The sequence below is a fragment of the Lontra canadensis genome, unplaced genomic scaffold, assembly GCF_010015895.1.
Source record: "Lontra canadensis isolate GAN:19392208 unplaced genomic scaffold, GSC_riverotter_1.0 scaffold6, whole genome shotgun sequence".
Taxonomy (NCBI): domain Eukaryota; kingdom Metazoa; phylum Chordata; class Mammalia; order Carnivora; family Mustelidae; genus Lontra; species Lontra canadensis.
This window is the reverse complement of record NW_022631000.1, coordinates 12,970,332-12,991,338: the sequence shown is the minus strand read 5'-3', so window position 1 is coordinate 12,991,338 and position 21,007 is coordinate 12,970,332. Positions and strand designations below refer to the sequence as shown.

Below are 21,007 nucleotides of genomic sequence, written 5' to 3'. Positions count from 1 at the left end.
TGGAATTGTCACAGAGAGTCTGCCTTTCATCTATGCTGAGTATCATTTGTTGTGTCCCACCATCAAAATAAAAAATTTTTCAATCTTATAAATCATTTGTCACTGTGAGCAAGAAAGCATCACCATGATTCTTGCATAGATTCTTGTGGTCTGTTCTTGGCTTACTAATTAACTCTATACCACCAGGAGAAGAGCTTGAGAAGGAACTGTTGCCTGTTGGTAAGTGGGAGCTTTAACCCTGCAGCTTGCTGCTGTGTCTGCTGGTGGTTTCCATGTCTCTCCTTACCCAGATTTTCTTGGTTTTGGAAGGTTAATAAAAAAACAAACAACAGTCCTCAATGGCTAAACTCCACTAGCTAGATACTAGCCCAGGTGGCAGCCACCTTGGAGCAGTGGGAGTGATAGGCCACTTGAGCCACACTTTCCAGGGTCCACCCTTAAGTTGTGTTTTCAGTCTACTCTAGACTGAATATTCGTGTCCCCCTCATCCAAATTTACATATTGAAACCAGTTTTTCCGAAAGGCAGTATTTGGAGGTGTGGCCTTTGGGGGCTGATTAGATCATAATGACAGAGACTTTGTGAATGAGATGAATGTCCTTAGAAAGAGTCTTAGAAAGCTAGTTCTTCCCTTCTACCATGTGAGGATGAAATATAAAATTGGTCTATGAACTAGAAAGCGGGTCTTCAGCAGTACTGAATGTACTGGTGACTCGTTTTTAGACTTCCCAGCATACACAAGTATGAGGAAGAAATTTCTATTGTTTATATGTCACCCAGCCTATAGTGCTCTGTTGTAGTAGCCCAAACAGACTAAAATAGCAGCCATACATACTCTGATAGATTGAAACATTCTGTAAGACCTAATCAATAAATAGGTGATTATTCCCACTGCTTCTGCATTGGACAGCTCAATTTGCCTGGTTCTTAAATCTGCAAAGAATGAATGGTTCCTCATGGTAGATTATTGCAAACTTAATACCATTGCTACATCCATTAAAGGTCACATGTCCAATATCCAACATTATTAAAATTAGTAATACCATCTAGTATGTTTCATTCAGTGCTTATTTCAACAGTCTCTCAGTTTGCCTTCTTCTCTAAAGGGACACAATACATCCTTACTTGACTACCCACGGAGTACTTCAGCAGAATTGCCATCACACATGGGCTTTGCAGACAGGAGTCTAAGTACATCCACCTTTCCCCATGAACACATGTAGTGCATTACAGTAATAACATTCTCATCCAAAGAATTTTGTTTAACGTACTCATTAAATGCATAAGCAGACCAAAAGTTACGTACAAAGCAGAAATGTTCATAGAGGTTTCATTTGTGTTATTTTTGAACTGAAAAATCCAAGTGCACAGCAAAATGGATTAATAAATTATGGCATGGTCAGACCAAAAAACACTATACAGTGTTACAAAAATGAACTATGGGAACAGTTTCATTTATATTTAGGCAAAATGGTGATACATGTCAGTGCAGTGTTTCTCTCTGGAGAAGGGCTATTGACAGAGAAGGAACAAGAAAGAAAATTTTGAATAGTGTAATGGTCTTACCTTGGTTTTGGAGGTCATTATCTGAATTCATGCATATGTAAAAATTCATCAAGTTTTACACTAAATATTTTTGCATTTTTCCATATGTAATTTCTGTTTCCTAAAATGTTAATTTCTAAATAAATTGCGTGCCACTTCAGCACTGTGGAAGAACCAATGAATCATTAGTATTGGCTTTTTTGGTTTATTGCTCAACAAAACTCAGTGATATTTCCTGTCCTTGGCCAGTCGGCAGCTAACCATTCCAAATGCATACTCTGGGGACTTCAGCTTTGAGGGTACTGATGTCCATCAACATCCTGGTATCTGGTAAGTCTGATGCTGTGATATTTTTTAGCAAAATGTAATGTATTTTGAAGTGCCAAGATTGCTCTTTAGCCACTCATGAAATGTGTTCCAATTTGTTCTAGTAACAGTGATAAATTTGTACATTATCTGGCAAACCTTCATATCTACCTTATGTCATTCATACACTGACTAGTTGTCTAGCTGAGCCCAGGGAAATACTGGGGACCCTGGAATGGAGTGAAACTGAACTTGTGTGACTAGACAAAATGTAGTGTTTTCTCCAGTTTCTTGGTTTGTATTTTTTTTTTGTCTCCTTGAAATTTTGTTTTTTGAACCTTATATTTATTAATGTATAATTATTTTTTTCTCCTTTGATATTTCTAATATTTCTAGCACACAGGTTAAGAAGGAAATCCTGTTTCTTTTTGGGGTTGTTAAATTTTAAAATAGGGACAAAAATTAATTTTGTTTAAGAAAATGAGGGTCAGAGAATATAAGAATATATAAATGATTATTCAAAGTCAATAATTTCAAGCTCACACCAGAACACTTTATATGATGGATCTTATCCTGAAACATGAACAGGTAGAAGAAATGAGTAGAGCGACTGAATTTAGAGCAGTCATAGGCAGGTGAAAATAAAGTTGAATCCATCCTGTTTCCTTGCCATCATTCCAAAGAAGTTCCAAAACATTCTGAGAAACCCTGGCTTCCACATTTCCATATTATGTCTAGTTATGAGAGAAGAGAACCAGTTCTTAGGAGAAAGAAAATTGGGAATCTAAGGTGAGGAAAAGGTGAAAGAAATTGGGAGGGAACGAGGAACACTTGGGGAGAACTCAAAAGACGGTGAATAACAGATTTGACTGATGACAAACGCTAGAGAAATATTTAGACATGGCAGGAAACAGATGGCAACAAAAGGATGTAATTGAAAAGAGTGTAATTAAAACCTGTTCATGTCTATTTCTGGGCTCTCTATTGTTTCATCGATTCAATGTGTCAGTTTTTATGCCAGTACCATATTATCTTGTTGGTTACAGCTTTGTAATAGAGCTTGAAATCAGGCAACGTGATGCCCCCAGATTTGTTTTTCTTTTTCAATATTTCTTTAGCGATTTGAGGTCTTTTCTGGTTCCATACAAATTTTAGGATTGTTTGTTCCACCACTTCGAAAAATGCCGATGGTGTTTTGATTGGGATGGCATTGAAAGTATAGCTTGTTCTGGGCAGCATAGACATTTTAACCATGTTTATTCTTCCGACTCATGATCATGGAATGTTTTCCTATCTTTTTGTGTCTTCTTCAGTTTCTTTCATGAGAGTTCTGTAGTTCTTTGAGTATGGATCCTTTACCTCTTTGGTTAGGTTTATTCTAGGGTATCTTATGGGTTTTGGTGCTATTGCAAATAGAATTGATTCTCTAATTTCCCTTTCTACAGTTTCATTGTTAGCGTATAAGAAAGCAACTGATTTCTGTGCAATGATTTTGTATACTGCCATATTACTGAATTGCTGTATGAGTTCTAGTAATTTGGGGATAGAGTCTTTTGGGCTTTCCACATAAAGTATTATGTCATCTGGGAAGAGAGTTTGACTTCTTTGCCAATTTGAATGCCTTTTACTTCTTTTTGTTGTCTGATTGCTGTTGCTAGCACTTCTGTACTATGTTGAACAACAGTGGTGAGAGTGGACATCCTTGTTGTGTTCCTGAAGCCAACATTTCTTGCAAGTCAGGTCCACTGGAATCAACTGACCTCAATTTTTGTTTGTTTGAGAAAGACTTTCATTTCTCCATCCCTTTAGAAGGGAAGGTAATTTTCTAGGGTACAGAATTCTAGTGTGGTGAGGTCTTTTCCTATTAACATTTTTAAAAATTAATTTTTTTAGTAAAAAACAGTGTCCCTATTGCTACAGAGAACTTTAAAGTATTTAGTTTACATTTTTCTTTTTTCTTTGCCTTTTTTTAAAATGTAGAGTTGACACTCAATGTTAAATATTTTATTTCATTCTTTTTTCTTGTCTGATTTCCTAGGAGAAGTTGGATATAATTCTCATCTTTGTTCCTCTATAAGATCTTTTGTTTTTCTGGATTTTTTCACAATTTTTTCTTTATCTTTGATTTTCTGTAGTTTCAATTAATATCACAGGTCTAAGGTTTTCTTGGCATTTATTCTGCTTGGTATTCTTGAACCTTCCTAGAACTTTGGTTTGGTATCTGAGTAACTTAAGGAAATTCTCAGTAATTTCTTCAGATATTTCTAGTCTTCCTTTCTCTCTTTCTTTTCCTTCTGATTTTTCCATTACATGTGTTTACATGTTTTCATAGTGTCCCATAGTCCTTGGATATGCAGTTTTGTTGTTGTTGTTGTTGTTGTTATTTGTTTGTTTGTTTTGCTGTGTATGTGTATGTGTGTCCTCTTTGCTTTTCAGTTTTGGTGGTTTCTATTGATATACTCTCTAGCTTAGAGATTCTTTCCTCAGCCATATCACATCTATAAATAAGCTCATCAAAGACATTCTTCATTTCTGCTACAGTATTTTTTATTTAATTCTGTCAACTTTGTCTCATGTATTTTGAAGCTCTTATTAGGTATATGGGCATATCTTGTTTTATTGTGTTTCACTTTATTGCACTTCACAGACATTGTGGTTTTAGTAAATGAAGGTTTGTGGCAACCCTGCATGGAGGGTATTAGCATAATTTTTCCACAGCCTTTGTTCATTTTGCCTCACTGTGTTACATTTTGGCAATTCTTGCAATATTTGAAACTTTATTATTATATTACATTTTGTGTGGTGATCTATGATCAGTGGTCTTTAATATTGCTATTGTAATTGTTTCACCATGTCACTAACCATGCCCATAGAAGTTGGTGAACTTAAGTTATATTTGTGTGTGTTATGGTTCTTCGACTGACTGGCCATTCCCTCCCTCTCTCTCCCTTTCCTTGGGCCTCCCTCTTCCCTAGGACACAACAATGTCGAAATTAGGCCAGTTGATAACCTCATAATGACCCCTAAATGTTCAAGTGAAAGGACGAGTCATATACTTTTCACTAAATCAAAAGTTAGAAGTGATTAAGCTTTGTGAGGAAGACATGTTGAAAATCGAGATAGATCAAAAGCTATTTGTGTGTCTTGTGCCAAGTATTTAGCCAGGTTGTGAATGTGAAGGAAAAATTCTTTCTTTTTTTTTTTTTTAAGGATTCATTATTTATTTATTTTTTAAAAAGATTTTATTTATTTATTTGACAGAGAGAGATCACAAGTAGGCAGAGAAGCAGGCAGAGAGGGAGAGAGAGGGAAGCAGGCTCCCCACTGAGCAGAGAGCCGGATGCGGGACTTGATCCCAGGACCCTGAGATCATGACCTGAGCCGAAGGCAGCGGCTTAACCCACTGAGCCACCCAGGCACCCCTGAAGGAAAAATTCTTGAAGGAAATCAAAAGCACTACTCAAGTGAATACACTAATGATAAGAAAGTGAAAGAGGCTTATTGCTGATAAGGAGAAAGTTTCAGTGGCCTGGAAAGAAGACCAACATTTCCCTAAACCAAAGCCTAATCTAGACCACGGTACTAATTTTCTTTGATTCTGTGGAGGTGGAGAGAGCTGAGGAAGCTGCAAAAGAAAAGTGAGAAGCTAGCAGGGGTTAGTTCATGAGATTTAAGGAAAGAAGCCATTTCCATAACATAGAAGTACATGGTAAAGCAGGATATGTCGATGTAGAAGCTATAACAAGTTTACCAGAAGATCTAGCTGAGATAATTTATAAAGGCAACTACACTAAACAACAGATTTTTTTTATGGAGATGAAACTGCTTTGTATTGGAAGAGGATGTCATCTAGGACTTTCTGAAATTCTCCCTTTCTCATATCATTTATGTTTGTTCTTCATCCTAGTTTTCCAGTTTGAGAAAGTAGACAATGAGTAAATTGAACTCTGCTGTGTTCTTTTAATCTGCCTAGGGCTTTTGGGAGGACAGGTAGGACATATATATTTGTTCTTTTATTTCTTTAAACATTCTCAACACATTTAATTTATACCCTATATTCAATAATTCCAAACTCTGAAGTTCTGAATCTTTTTTTTTTTTAAGATTTTATTTATTTATTTGACAGAGAGAGAGATCACAGGCAGGCAGAGAGGCAGGCAAGGTTGGGGGGAAGCAGACTCCCTGCTGAGCAGAGAGCCTGATGTGGGGCTCGATCCCACGACCCTGAGATCATGACCTGAGCCGAAGGCAGAGGCTTTAACCCACTGAGCCACCCAGGCACCCCTGAAGTTCTGAATCTTATTCATCTCTTTAGGAAAAAGAGAGGGCAGCCAATAAAAAGTACATTATCCAGGAGCACCTGGGTCACAGAGTCAGTTAAGCATCTGACTCTTGGTTCTGGCTCAGGTCATGATCTCTGTGGTGGGATCGAGCCCCATGTTGGGCTATGTACTCCGTATGGGGTCTGTTTCAGATTCTTTCTCTCTCCCCCTCTGTTTCCCCCCCAACAAAAAAAAATTTTAAATCTTTAAAAAAGTACATTATCTGATTTTATGGTTGCTTGTTTTTTCCTGGTTTTTAAATTTTGGAATGTGAGCTCATAATTGTGTTGGTTTGAGTCTGAGAACTGGTTTGAGTATAAAAACGTGGTGAAAGATCATCATTTGCCGTTATGGCAACTAACGTAAGTCTGTACTCACTGCTATGGACTGAATGCCCAAATTCATATGTTGGAACCTAATCTCCATGATGTTATTTGGAGGTCGAAGTTTTAGGAAATAATTAGGTCATAATGGTGAAGCTTCCAGATTAGGACACTTATAAGAAGAGAGACAGGTGAGCTTTCTTTTTCTCTCTCTACCTTTGGCCCTCCCATGTGAGAATATAGTGAGAAGGTTGCTGTCTACAAGCCAGGAAGTGGGCTATCACTGGACAACCTATCTGCCACTGCTTTCATCTTCGACTTCCCAGCCTCTAAAACTGTGAGAAAAAAATGTTTGTTATCTAAGCCACTCTATGGTGTTTTTGTTGCAGCAGGCAAAACTAAGATACTCATTTACCTTTGATTTGATTATATAGGGCAAACCATACCCATAAATGGCAGGATTTCAGAATTCTGTTTTTGTGGGATTGAGAGAAGACACATAATCTTAAGACTTCCACCCTGAAGGATCCAGGGGGAATGGAGAAGGTATGCCTCTTTAGGAACAATCTGAGAGACCCGCTAGAATCTCTAGTTGGGCTGACAGGGGAAGATCTTTTTCTGAAGCAGCCAATCAGTAAAGACTGGGGGAGGGGGTGGAATGACAGCTTCTACAACTGTGAAGACACTAACAGCGCAAATCTTCCAAAAGATCAAGGAAACATGATACCACTCAAGGAACAAAATAAAGCTCCAGTGCCTGATCTCAAAGAAATGGAGATCTGTATGTCTGACAAAGAATTACAAAATAGTCTACTCAAAGAAGCTCAGTGAGCTACAAGAAAACACAGATAGACAATTAAAAAAACTCTAGAAAAAAACACATGTACAAAGGGAAAGTTCAAGGAAGAGATAGAAATCATGACAAAGAACCAAACACAAATTCTGGAGCTGAATAATACAATGAGTGCACTGAAAAATTCAATAGAGAACTTCAAGAACAGATTTGTCAAGTAGAAGAGAGAATTAGTGAACATAAAGACATAATTTGAGGGTGTCTGGGTGGCTCAGTTGGTTGGGCATCTACCTTTGGCTCAGATCATGATCCCAGGATCCTGGGACCAAGTCCTGTGGTGAGCTCCCTGCTCCCTGGGGGAGCCTGCTTCTCCCTCTGCCTCTGCCTCTCTCTCCCCACTCTGTCTTGCTTGAATAAATAAATAAAATGCTAAAAAAAGACATAATTTGAAACCATCTACTAAGAGATGAAAAGCAAACAAACTAAAAGAATGAAAATGAGTGAAGAAAGTCTGTAGGTCTTATGAAATACCAACAAACAAAATAATATAGGCATGGGAGCCCCATATAAGCATAAAAGAGAAAGGAGCAGAAAACTAATTTAAAGTAATAACAAGAGACAACTTCCCTGTGGGGAATGAACATCCAGATCCATGAAGCTCAAAGAACTCGACTGACCTAAAGAAATCTTCACTGAGGGATGCCTGAGTGGCTCAGTCAGTTAAGTGTCTGCCTTTAGCTCAGGTCATGATCTCAGGGTCCTGGGAGCCTGCTTCTCCTTCTCCTTCTGCTACTCCCCCTGCTTGTGCTCTCTCTCTCTCTCAAATAAATAAAAAAATCTTACATTACCCCTAACAACAACAACAACAACAACAAATCTTCACTGATACACATTATACTCAAATGGAAATGAGAGACTTGAATGAGGGAGGGGAAAGGTGACTGGTCACCTATGAAGGAGCCCCATAAAACTAGTATATTTCTCAGCAGAAACTTTGCAGACCAGGAGAGTGGGATGGTAAATTCAAAGTACTGAAAAAAAAAAATCCTGTCATGGAAGAATACTTTACTTGGCAAAGCAGACATAAAGGTGAGATGAAGAATTTCCTAGAAAAAAAACAAAGTAAATGGACTTCATCAGTACTAGACTTGCTTAAAGTTAATTCTAAACAGAGCTTTTCAAATTGTTATGAGAGGATGCTAATCAGAATAATGAAGACATATAGACAGTAAAACACACTAATAGAATCAAATTTATAATTGAATTCAGAATAGTCTAATATTGTAATGGGCAAATACATAGCTGAATTCAGAAAAGTCTAATACTGTAATGTTGGTATGTAAATCACTTTTTACTCTAGTACAAATGCTAAAAAGAAAAACATTAAAAATAATTATGGCTATAATAATCTGTTAGTGATTACACAAATTAAAAATATGTAAATTGTGACATTAATAAAAATTGGGGAGAGGAGAAGTAAAAGTATTCAGTATTATATGCAAGGCGCTAAGTTATAATTGGCTTAAAATAAGTCCAAGGTAGTTTTATAAAAAATTATTTATTTAAGAGAAAGAGAGAAAACATGAGCTGGGGGAGGGGCAGAGGGAGAGGGAGAGAGAATATCAAGCAAATTTCCCTCTGATTGTGGAACAAGACGCAGGGCTCAATCTCAGGCTCCCAAGATCATGACCCAAGCCAAATCTAGATATGGATGCTTAACTGACTGACCCACTCAGGCATCCTTATTCCAAGATGTTTTATGTAAGTCTCACAGTAACTACGAAGAAAAACATCTGGTAAATACACAAAAGATATAGAAAAAGAAATCAAAGCATACCACTACAAAAAACTAGCAAATCACAAAGGAACAGAAAGAGAGGAAGAAAATAGTAAAGGGACTTTAAGGCAGTGAGAAAACAAAGAACAAAATGGCAATGCCAAGTACATATATACCACTTACCTTAATAGAAACAGACTAAGTTCTCTAATCAAAAGGTACATAGTGTCTGAACAGATGAAACAATGAGTCAACAATATGCTACCTGTAAGAGACTGACTTTAGCTGTATGGATACACTAGGCTGAAAGTGAAGGGATGCAAAAAGGTGTTCAATGCAAATGAAAACCAAAAGAGAGTAGAGATAGCCATATATACATAAGAGAAAAGAGACTTAAAGTCAAAAACTTTAACTAATGGCAAAGAATGTCATTTTCTAATGGTAAAGGAGTCAATTCATCAAGAGGATATAACACTTGTAAATATTTATTCATCCAACATCAGAGCACCTAAATATGTAGAGCAGATAAGAACAGACTGAAGGACACAACCCTACAGGGTTATAGGGAACTGTAATACCCCACACTGAAAAATGGATAGATCATTCTGACATAAAATCACTAAGGAAGTAGTGCACTTGAACAACACTGTAGACGCAGTGGCCCAACAGACATGTACAGGACATTCCTTCCAACAACAGCAGAATACATTCTTCTCATGCACACACAGATTATTCCACAGAATAAATCATAGTTTCAAAAAAAAAGTTTCTACAAAAATTACTTCAATACAGAATTTTTCAGAACCTGGATTTGAAGTACATTAGGAGTACTTTGATTCCCAGAAAACTTTGTAGAACCTAAGTGAAGGAATGCTTGTGGATCTCAGGAACTATGGAATTAGAAACGAGTGAGGTGAGGAGTATCATTCTCTTTCTGCTTCTGGTTCATTCTTCCCAAGATGAGTGTATTAATCAGTTCCTCAGAGAAACAGAATAACAGAGAGAGAGAGATGAGGAGAGAGAGAGGAAGGAGGATGGAGGAGGAATTGAGGGGGAGAAAAAAGAGATTGATCTTAAAGAATTGACTCACATGATTACAGAGCCTTGGAAAGTCCAGAATCTGCAGGGTGGGCCAGAGCTAGAGACCCAGAGAGCACAGAAGTTTGAGTCTGAAGGCAATATGCTATAGAACTCACTTTCCCAGGAGGCCACTCTTTTTTCACTAGAGGCCTTCGACTGATTGGACAAGGCCCACTCACATATGGAGGGTAATTTAGTTTACTGAAAGTCTATTCATTTAAATATTAATCTTACTTAAAAAATTACCTTTACAGAAACATCTAGAATATTGTTTAACTGAATACCTGGGAACCATGTCCAAGCCAGGTTGACACATAAAATTAGCAGTCACAGTAGGAAAAATGGGGTAAAAAGGAATGAACTATTCTTCTCAATCTGGTTCCAAATTTTCCTGAAAGCAATCTTATTTGTGAAGCTGGGTAAGGCCCACCACTGGATTAAACAACTTTAATCCTGGGGATGGCACCTGGAGAAAGCACTACTCAGCCTGGCTCATAATGGGCCAAACCAGTGGCTAAGAAAGAAGTGGAAGCAGGGATACCTTGGAGAAAATGGTGGTCAAGTATATAGCATAGTGTCCCATAAAGGGGAAATCACTGATTAAGAAATTATAACATTATTTTAAGTGTTAACGTGTTTTTTCCACTTAATGATGGAATAACTTCTAATTTTCATTTTGCAATGCTTTTTATGGAATTAGTTATAGTTAACTGATGTTCTATCATGATATCTGTAAGATTTGTGATTACATACTGGCTTGTACTCCTTTTAAGCACCTAAAATTGATTTTTTTACTTTTCTCTGAATATTTTCTAGCCTCAACATTTAGTTCATCTGTGAAAGGCAAGCAGAGAAGTCTCACACTTCCTGCAGAAGGTAAAGTGATATTAATTTTTTATAGAGACCAGTACTAAAGGGGAGAAGAGTGGAACTTCTTTAGAAATATATCTGATGGGGGCACCTGGATGGCTCAGTGGGATAAAGCCTCTGCCTTCGGTTCAGGTAATGGTCTCCGGGTCCTGGGATCGAGCCCCACATTGGGCTCTCTGCTCGGCGGGGAACCTCCTTCCCCCTCTCACTCTGCCTGCCTCTCTGCCTACTTGTGATCTCTGTCTGTCAAATAAATAAAATCTTAAAAAAAAGAAACATATCGATGGACTGGTCAGGAGGCCAGCCTTGAGCCCAGTTGAAGAGTGTGGTGAACTGAATGCTGCAATGTGGGGGACCCGGTCCTCCTCCCCCAAACAGTTCAAATCCATGTGAAGATTCTGGAGTTCTCTCTCTATCACGCCCTGTGCCAGGCTTTGTGGGGGACACAGAGATGAGCAAGGTGAGCTACACTGCCAGAGCACCCTAAGAGGCTCAGTTTTGTGGGGAGCCCAGAAAAAAACACAGATGCCATATAAAGTAGGGGAGATAAGCCCTCACATCAAGTGTGCTGGGAATGTAGAGGAGGGAGCCTGAGCACCAAGGCTCTGGGAAGGCATCACAGAGGAAGCAGCATGTGAATTGGCTCTTAAAGGAAGAGAAACATTTTCATTGACAGAAGTGCTGTGCAGGCATCCCAGACTGCAAGGACCAGAGGGAAGACCTAGATATGCAGTCGTGCTTGCTGTTTCCATTCTGAAGTGTGGGGGCAACAGAGGGGTGATAAGATTGCCAAGGTGAGTCAATTTGAAAAAGAGGGCTTTCAAAGCCAGCACAAAGACATGTCAGTGTTGTCTTCAGGCAGTGAAAGATCTCTGAAGGGTGTTAGAGTGGAGGGGATCACCCCTGTGTTACAGAATCCTGGACCTGGCTGCAAGGTAAAGTGAGAGCTGAGGAGAGGAGAGTTTTGAGACAGAGAAGATGGTAGGAGTCTTTCTGTAGTAACCCAGGTGTGGTGATGGGGTCTTAAAGTAGGGTATGGCAGTGAGAAGAGAAAGGAAAAGGGATGTGTCTGTGTGCAGAAGGCTGCAGGAGACTGGAGGGGAGTCAGAGACACAGGATGCAGCAATGCTGGGACATTACTGTTGTTCTGGAGCAAATATGAGAATCTACCTGCTACCCCTCTGTGAAGGGGGAGGGGAAGTCACCATAGCTGATCACAGGGCTATGTGGAGATTATATTTGTTGGACAAGGGCCAACCCATTGAGTGTGGGGGAGGGACTGGGCATTGGCAAATTATCACAACAGGTATGAAAAGAGGAAGAAGAGGATTAGGAAAAGGTGAATAACAGCAATCAGGTAAGAAGTCTCATTGAGAGTGAAGGAGGAATGCTGGAGGTCACAGAGCAGAGCAAGGAGAAAGAGCAGAGACTACGCATGGTGCACGGGATCCTCACTGATGAAGCTTCTTGACAGGAGATGGTGCCCTTGTTAAAATGCATATGTTTGATTGATCAGCTCATAGGTTCCTTTAAAATAATAGCACCAGATCTTGAGAATAAGTATCAGGCAAAATATGAAAGCCTAAGATTGCTCACAAGCTGAAGTGCAGAGAACACTCTCAAACTGCTTCTCACCAGCCTCTTCTCTTTCTGGGTTCATCTTCTGCATCCTGCCCTCGGGCACCTGTGTGCTCACCCACACCCACCTCTAGCTGATCTCCAAGCCCCTGTGTTGCTGCTCACCTTTAAGCTTTGGCCACGTTGCAGGGTCCCTGTGCACGGAGTAGGGACACACTTGCAGTGGGGGAAGGAACATGGATTCAACTGCCTTTCAGATCTGCTCTAAAATCCATCCCCACTTGCTTCCTATAGCTATGGGATCTTGATTTGGCTGTGAAATGCAAGGGCTTGAGTCCATCACAGAAGAGGCAAATGAACCAAAGGAGGAGAGGAGAGGAGAGACCACACATGCACAGTTTAGCATTAGGAATTTCATCCACATAACAACTTTGCTCCACCTCAGCTGGCTCTCCTCCTGTTAAGGTGATGAGCTAGCTGCCACTCACCCGGGTTGCAGGTATGTTGTACCTGACACCCTTAACCCTCTCTCAGCCAAGCCAGTCATGGATGCATTATGAGTGTTCATGGGAGAGCTAGAGCTTCTAGATTGGAGAATAATTGTAGGTTTCAGGGCTAACTTTTTACACTGAAGATGGGCAAAAGCAGTAACCGTCTTCATTTAATCCTAATAATTAGGTAAAACATAAACAAGATCTGTAAACAAAGTTCACAGTTGGTCTGTTTGGCAGTATATGTGTGACTGAATAGGAAGGAAGGAAGGAAGGTTGGTTTGTTGATTTTACTGACTTTGTGAATCTCCAGATAAAGAATAGCTTAAGGAAGTCCAGTTTGTTCAACCCGAATGCCGTGTGATACTTTTTATTTGGGTTTGTCCAAAGGGGTACCCTTCGGTATAGGCATTTCATTCTGATACTACTGATTTATTGTCTCTGATCAAAACTTAGGAGGAGGAAAGCACATCACCAATTTTTCCACTTTCTGTGGAAGGAGCATGAGTTATAAGATAAGTCTAATAGCTTCTTAGACTGAAGGATTAGATTTAGATGTCTTTGTCCTTTAATTTATATTGTGTTTTCTTGTTTGTTTTCAATAAAACTCCTGAGGCTATTTTAAGCCCTTAAAATATTTTTCACACATATAATAAATGTAGTTTATCTAATAATACGAATACAGGAGAAAAACGGGATTATCTTTGGATTAGGTTTAATGTGTTATACACATTTTGTGCATGTTTAATTTTTTCATGTAAACCTAGTATTTTGGAATAGGATGACCAGCAAAGTCATTCGTTAGTACACTTTATGCAATATGTTGTGGAAAATGTAATACTTGAAGTGTTTTTAATCAAGCTTTTCTTTCATCATTCTCCTTGTGTGTGTGTCCAGCTAACTCTTCTCTGTCCGTACCTGTGGATACAAAGGCTGTGCTCCTTTGTCCTCCTGACAACTCCCCAGCTTTGGTGGTAACATGGACAATAAGCCCCAGAGACCAGCCTCCCTGCACTAGAGCCTACAGGAGAGACAACAATGAGACCAGTGAAAGAAACTGTACTGATGCGAGAATATCCTGGGAGTCCAGACCTGATCAGAATCCTGCCCTTCAGATTGACCCCGTGGCCATCACTCATGACAGATATTACAGGTGTGAAGTGGCTGCACCTGATGGGCATTTCAGTCATACATATTGCCTCCGCGTGTTAGGTAAGGAGCATGTCGTATTGTGGTACATCACATAACCAGATCTGAGACTGAATCAAATGTGTCTCTGTATTCCATACCCCACGTGTTAAGCCTGAAACATTTTCCCCTGCATCTCTGCAGTGGCCCCCAAGGTGACCCTGTTTCGAGGCAGCAATTGAACTATCGTGTGCAGGGCAGCTGCAGGGAAGCCATCTGCACAGATCTTCTGGACCCCGGGGGGAGATTGTCACACTGAGGAAGAACTGCTGGGCAATGGTACAGTGACTGTCCAGAGTACATGCCACTGGGAGGACTGCCAGGTGTCTAATGTGTCCTGCTCTGTGTCCCATGTGACTGGCAACAAGAGTCTGTTCTTAGAGCTGAAAACAGGTTAGTAATTCCAGTGTTTGCTTGTATGTTCATTCTTTCAGGGAAGTTACAGAAGAATGAAAAAGGAGAGTGTAAAGAATTTCACTCTAGCATAGTCTCCCCACACTCTTTCTTATGTCTTTCTCCTCCATCATTAAGAGTTATAACCAGAAGAATGACACAGAAATTTGTTTTCAAAAAGCCAGATTTTAGAATGAAATTTATTATTTAATATAGTAAAATGAAAAATAATTTAATAATTTAATATCCACTCTATACAAGCCGTAAGTTGGCTTGGGTAGTGTACTTTTAAATTAATACTTATGGATTTAGGAGAAGAATAAATTGTATTTAAAAAAAATCTTTGTGCTTTTAGAAGAAGGATCAAGTCACTCATAAGTTTTCTTTACATATTTTTAGTTTTGTGGGATTTATACTCTAGGTTCTTCCTAGAATTTCTTGGCTATATTATAATAACCTCTATGATTGATTTAAACTTTACTCTTTAGTTTCCTTAAAAATATATTTACTTATTATTAATTATCACTAAGCTCAGTGACAAAATTAGAAAACTCCTATTAATCTTAATTTCCACATGGTCAAATTTATTGGGTAACCCATCAGTTCTATTTCTTTTTTCTTGCCAACTTCCCTTCTTGAGTTTTACATACCCTTGTTCGAATCTGGCCTGGGTTGTCACTAGACCTGCTGCACAACTATTGTCCTGGGCACTCTCTTTCCCACAGTGCTCTGCTTGATTCCATGTTTGTTTATTCTGAGTTCCTTCTGCCTTCCAGACATTTGCTAGTTTTAATCTCTTTGTTTTATGCATGAAGCCTTCCTTTATTCTCTGGTAATCCTTGGCTATCCATTAATTTCAAAGTGAACATTCAAAAATGAACTTATTGGAAGCTATGTCATCTGTGGGTGGTTCTGTCAACTAGTTAGTTTCAGTAGGCTAAAAGGAAGTAAATGAAAAAAAGTTTTTTAAATATGGATTCTTTAGTTATCTGAAATTCTTTTCTCTGAGATTGTCCAGTTTTTGCAGAAAATAACTCTCCAGTCTATTGTCTTAGAGGAATAAACCTATTAGTGTTATGAGAGCAGGAAATAAGGGAACGTGTTTGTGTGTTTGTGTGTTTTGTGTGTGTGAGAGAGAGAGAGAGAGAGAAAGAGAGAGAGAGAGAGACTGTTCAGAACTCAGACTTTTCTTTAATATCTCTCTTCAGTCTGGTCTTCCTCTCCACCCTCCACTACGTTTGGATCCTTGACCCTGGAATCTCTCCAGTTCACCTTTTCTGGGCAAACTTCCTGTTTCTTGCAGTTTAGGAAGGTGTGGAGACGTGGTGACCTGGCTGCTCCGGGTGGGAGTGGACTTGGCCGCCTATCTCTTCTTAATACAGACCTTCAAAGAAGTTTCCAACTTTTAATTCATGCTTCACACCTGATTTGCCCTTTTATCATGTATTTAGCCCTTTCTATTCTAGTGTCTTCTTGGTGTTCTATGGGCAATAAGATTCTTACTTAGTTTACCCTAAATTATTTGCCTTCTTCTCTTCATTTTTCACTAAACACAAGTTGAAAATTTTTATCTGCTCATCTCATCCATATTCTTTGTCTTTGCAAGTTTTATGGAAAAAGATTTTCTGTTGATAATTTAGGAAAGTTTAAGAAGGGAGAAGTGAAAAAACCCATATCTTTAAACCATCATTTTCTAATATCCATTATTAAAGTGATTTAAAAAAAAAAGATTTTGGCAGTATTAACTGAGGAGAGTAATGCTTATGTATGCAATCTGACCACCTCGTATTAGAATATGCTGTCATGTTTATGGATGCTTAGACTTGAAGGGACTGTCTCACTCACTCTCAGCCAGTGCTGGGGTCTTCTCCCTGCCTCCTTACATGGCAGATCCTCAGCCTGTGTGGCTATACTTCCAATGAATAAGGATGCATTAATTTGCAAGATAGGGTTTCAAAACAATATTGTTGATTTTACGTTAAAAAAATTTTTTTCCAAATAAAAGAGAGAGAAATGCCATGTTTAAAAAACAAACTGTTGAAAGGATGTGGAGGGAGAGGACATTAGCCAACTTAGCCTCCACTTACCTCTATCTGCTGCCCTTAGCCCCATTCAGGGTACAGTAGGAGCAAGGTCCTAGAACCACTGCCTCTTAAAATGGGTGAAAGATCTAAATGTGAGACAGGAATCCATCAAAATCTTACAGGAGAAAACAGATAACCCCCTCTTTGACCTTGGCCACAGCAACTTCTTGCTGGACACATCTCCAAGGCAAGGGAAACAAAAGAAAAAATGAACTACTGGGACTTAATCAGGATAAAACACTTTTGCGTAACAAAGGAAACAGTCAACAAAACTGGAAGACAACTGCCAGAATGGTGGATGATATTTGCAAATGACTTATCAGATGAAGGACTAGTATATAAAGTCTATAAAGAACTTATGAAACTCAACACCCCCAAAATTAAAAAAATCCAGTGAAGAAATGGGCAGAAGACATGAACAGATGTTTCTCCAAAAAAGGCAAAAAAATGGCCAACGGACACACGAAAAAGTACTCAACATCACTCCACATCAGGGAAATATAAATCAAAACCACAATGAGATACCACCTTATATCAGTCAGAATGGCTAAAGTTAATAACACAGGAACCAAGAGATGTTGGTGAGGATGCAGAGAAAGGGTGACCCTCTTACACTGTTGGTGGGAATGCAAACTGCTGCATCCACTCTGGAAAACAGTATGGAGATTCTTCAAAAAGTTAAAAATAGAGCTACCCTACGACCCCACAATTATATTACTAGGTATTTACCTAAAGGATACAAACATAGCGATTCAAATGGGCACCTGCACCCCAAAGTTTATAGCACCAATGCCCATAATGGCTCAAGTATGGAAAGAATCCAGATGTCCATCGACAGGTGAATGGCTAAAGAAGGTGTGGCATATATATATATAGAGAGAGGGGAGGAATTACTCAGCCATCATAGAGAATGAAATCTTGCCCCTTGCAACAATGTAGATGGAACTAGAGGGTATTATGTTAAGATAAATAAGTCAGTCAGAAAAAGACAAATACCATATATGATTGCAGTTATATGTGGAATTTAAGAAACAAAACAGATGAACATAGAGGAAGGGAAGGAAAAATAAACCAAGATGAAAACAGCAAGAGGCAAACTACAAGAGACTCAATGCTAGGAAACAAACTGAGGGTTGCTGGAGGAGCGATAGGGGGGAAATGGTGTAACTGGGTTATGGGCATTAAAGAGGGTACATTATGTAATGAGCACTTGGTGTTATAAGCAACTGATGAATCATTAAATTCTATGCTTGGAACTAATAATACAGTAGATGTTAACTAAGTTGAATTTAAACACAAGCTGCCCTCTCAAAGCTGGCAATTCCTTTGTTGACATCTCCTTTTATCAGACTGAGCTTGATATTGCCACCAGAGTTTATAAATGATTGAAAGTTGCTGCCATGAGCTCATGTCAGTTTCAAGGACCTGGAAGAAAGCTGATTTCAGGATTAGGTTGTTTTCCAATTACCTCCTTTACATCTCCCCATTTACTTCTGAATGATGGGGATGAGAAACACCCCACTATTAACTGAAAAATCTAGTCTGCATGTCTCTCCTATATGAATTCACTATTCATGAATCCTTAAAGCCACAAAAACTTTACTTAGGATGATGTCTTGCTAAACACCCTAGAATTAGAATTAATAAAGCAATTTTATTATAACAGTGGTTTGAACTATTAATGAATCAAACTCTTTAAAATAAAATGACAAAAGTGAACTTCATGAACTCTGAGACATCCTTGAACATTTATTTTGCAGTTATATATATATAATAAAATTTATATGATTTGTATTTATATTATATATTTAAATATTCATTTAATATTTAACATAAAGTATATATTTTAAAAGATATACATAGATATCTTTTTCAATATATATATATTTCAATATATATCTATGTATATATATTAGAATTTAGTTTTCAGGGCAGTTTTAGGATCATAGCAAAATTGAGTGGAAAGTGCAAAGAGTTCCCATATTACCCCTGCCCCAACACACTTACTGTCTCCTCCTCTCTTTACATCACCCATGCCACACTGGTACATTTGTGAGAATTGATGAACCTACGTTAACACAACATTACTACTCAAAGTTTGTGGTTTACATTATGGTTCACTCTAGGTGTGCATTCTATGAGTTTTAACAAATGTGGAAGTGGCATCTATCAGTCATAGTTTCACAAGGAGCAGTTGCACCTTTCTATAAGTTCTTTATACTCCACTTACTCATCCCTCCCTCCACGCTAACCTCTAGAAACCCCTGATCTTTACACTGTCTTCATAGTTTTGCCTTTTCTAGAATGTCATATACTTGGAATCATACAGAATGTAGCATTGCTAGATTGGTTTCTTTCACTGAGGGCTATGCATTTAAATTTCCTCCATGTCTTTTCATGGCTTGATAGCTCATTTCTTTTTAGTGCTAAATAATATTTCATTGTCTGGATATACCACAGATAAACCATACACTTTTGTGTCTATGTTTACAGGTGACCAATTATCACTAAACTTAACTATTTTATATATCACCTCCTCTATTTCGGTTGCCTTGGTCATTGTGGGATCCATTGGGCTTTGGAGAATCGGTTGCTGCAGGTATTGAGTAATGCTTTTTCTTCAGCTTTATTGGGCTAGAAGGGGTAAGGTATATGGAATTGATGGGGTAGAATTAATATGCTAACATCAACTCTCCCATAATCAAGAAGCGTGTCCTAAAGGTGTCATATTTGGACTACTCTAAATGACAAGAGGGATTTTACTTGGTTACTTAGACATACAAGCATAGTGAAATAGGACATGTAGGGCAAGATCTTGGTAGAGACATTGTATGCTAATCTGTATTTGAGAAAAGAATTACAATAATTCATTTTATGTACCAAAAATGATGTGCCACATTTATTTCATGTATTAGGCTTCTGTTGCATAATTCCACTTCCTTTCCCCATATCCAGAATTATCTTGTTTAGGTGTATTAACTGCAGGCAACATTCTATTTCTTGTAGTCCTTTTCCGACTTATAATGATTTCTATATAAAATAAAACACACATCAATAGTATACTTTTTTGTTTTCCCACTTTTCAAAAATGATGTTTTTTACATTCACTCCAGCTTATTTTTATTTTTGCAGAAAATGCTAATTAAAAAACAAGCTACTTCAGATGTTGAGGTAAGATAACATTAAAAAGTATTTTTGCAAACTTTTAAGACACAAAGTCAAAATATAGCCATGAAATTTATAACTTACATCAATATTAGTATTTTAAAAAACAAAAATTCTAATTTATTATGCTAATACTCAGGTGTACTTATTTTGTTAATTATATAGCATGTACCACTTCTATAAATTCTGAACAATATTGTAATTTCAAGAACTGTATCCTATATAGTACATAATATTTGTCAAATTTGGACTGTAACGTTTGGAGAAACTGAATTGGTCTTTTCTCTGCCATGAAACCATCTCCAATCTTTGACTTCCTTTTCTCCATACCATCATCATTTCCCTCTTGCGCTTAAATCCTCTCCTGTTCCATTATTTCTTATAACCAGTAACTTACCAAGTCTCTGACCTTCTCCTTTGAAATACTTCACATATTACTTCATTTTTTTCCATTCCTACTGTCAAGCAAATGTTATCATCTCACACTGAGACTTAAGTAATCAGTAAATTTTTTGACAAAATAATAGAAAACAGTCTTTCTCTTATATCCATGTAAGCCCAGAGACACAAATATAAGTACTCTTATAAATACAAAAGCTATGTGTACCTTTGAGAAAAACATAGGTAGTTGATAACTTCTGGTTTTTTGAATTTGATTTTGACTTTGAGTTCTTTCTTAGGGTGAAATGCAGTCTTATGTCAGCTATACAGAGAAGAATAATCCACTCCATGATGCTGTGAGTAAGTGAAGAGGTCTCAGGAGTTACAAAGTGAAGTTGAAAGGCTGTGTCTCTACAGTTCTTCATAAGTTACTGAAATCTAACAGCAGGACAAATGAATAAAGATACAGCACAGCTACTACTTTGATTTTCTTAGAGTTCTAGGATGGAAAACCTATTTTGAAATTAGCTTTTCAAAGATTCTTTTTTTTTTTCAAAGATTCTGAGAAGACAGACACATTTTAAAGGGTTTTAATTCATATTCTTATACAACTGAAAAATTTTAGAATGTTAGCTGCTTTTAGCTAGATATTGAAGAATTGATATTCATACAAAGAAAGCAAATGCTCATGATAAAATACTCAAATTTTTCA

The 21,007-nt window shown here is 38.0% G+C and overlaps 1 protein-coding gene across 1 annotated transcript; it reads left to right on the top strand.

The window, feature by feature from the left end:
* Positions 1-1,787: 1,787 nt before the first annotated feature.
* On the top strand, positions 1,788-20,785 carry LOC116864555 (cell surface glycoprotein CD200 receptor 1-like). The gene is given in 7 exon segments (XM_032852211.1): positions 1,788-1,874; positions 10,962-11,021; positions 13,982-14,296; positions 14,417-14,665; positions 19,243-19,348; positions 19,882-19,921; positions 20,593-20,785. Coding segments are annotated over 6 exon segments (801 nt in total). The 5' UTR covers positions 1,788-1,813; the 3' UTR covers positions 19,892-19,921; positions 20,593-20,785.
* The last annotated feature ends 222 nt before the right edge of the window (positions 20,786-21,007 follow it).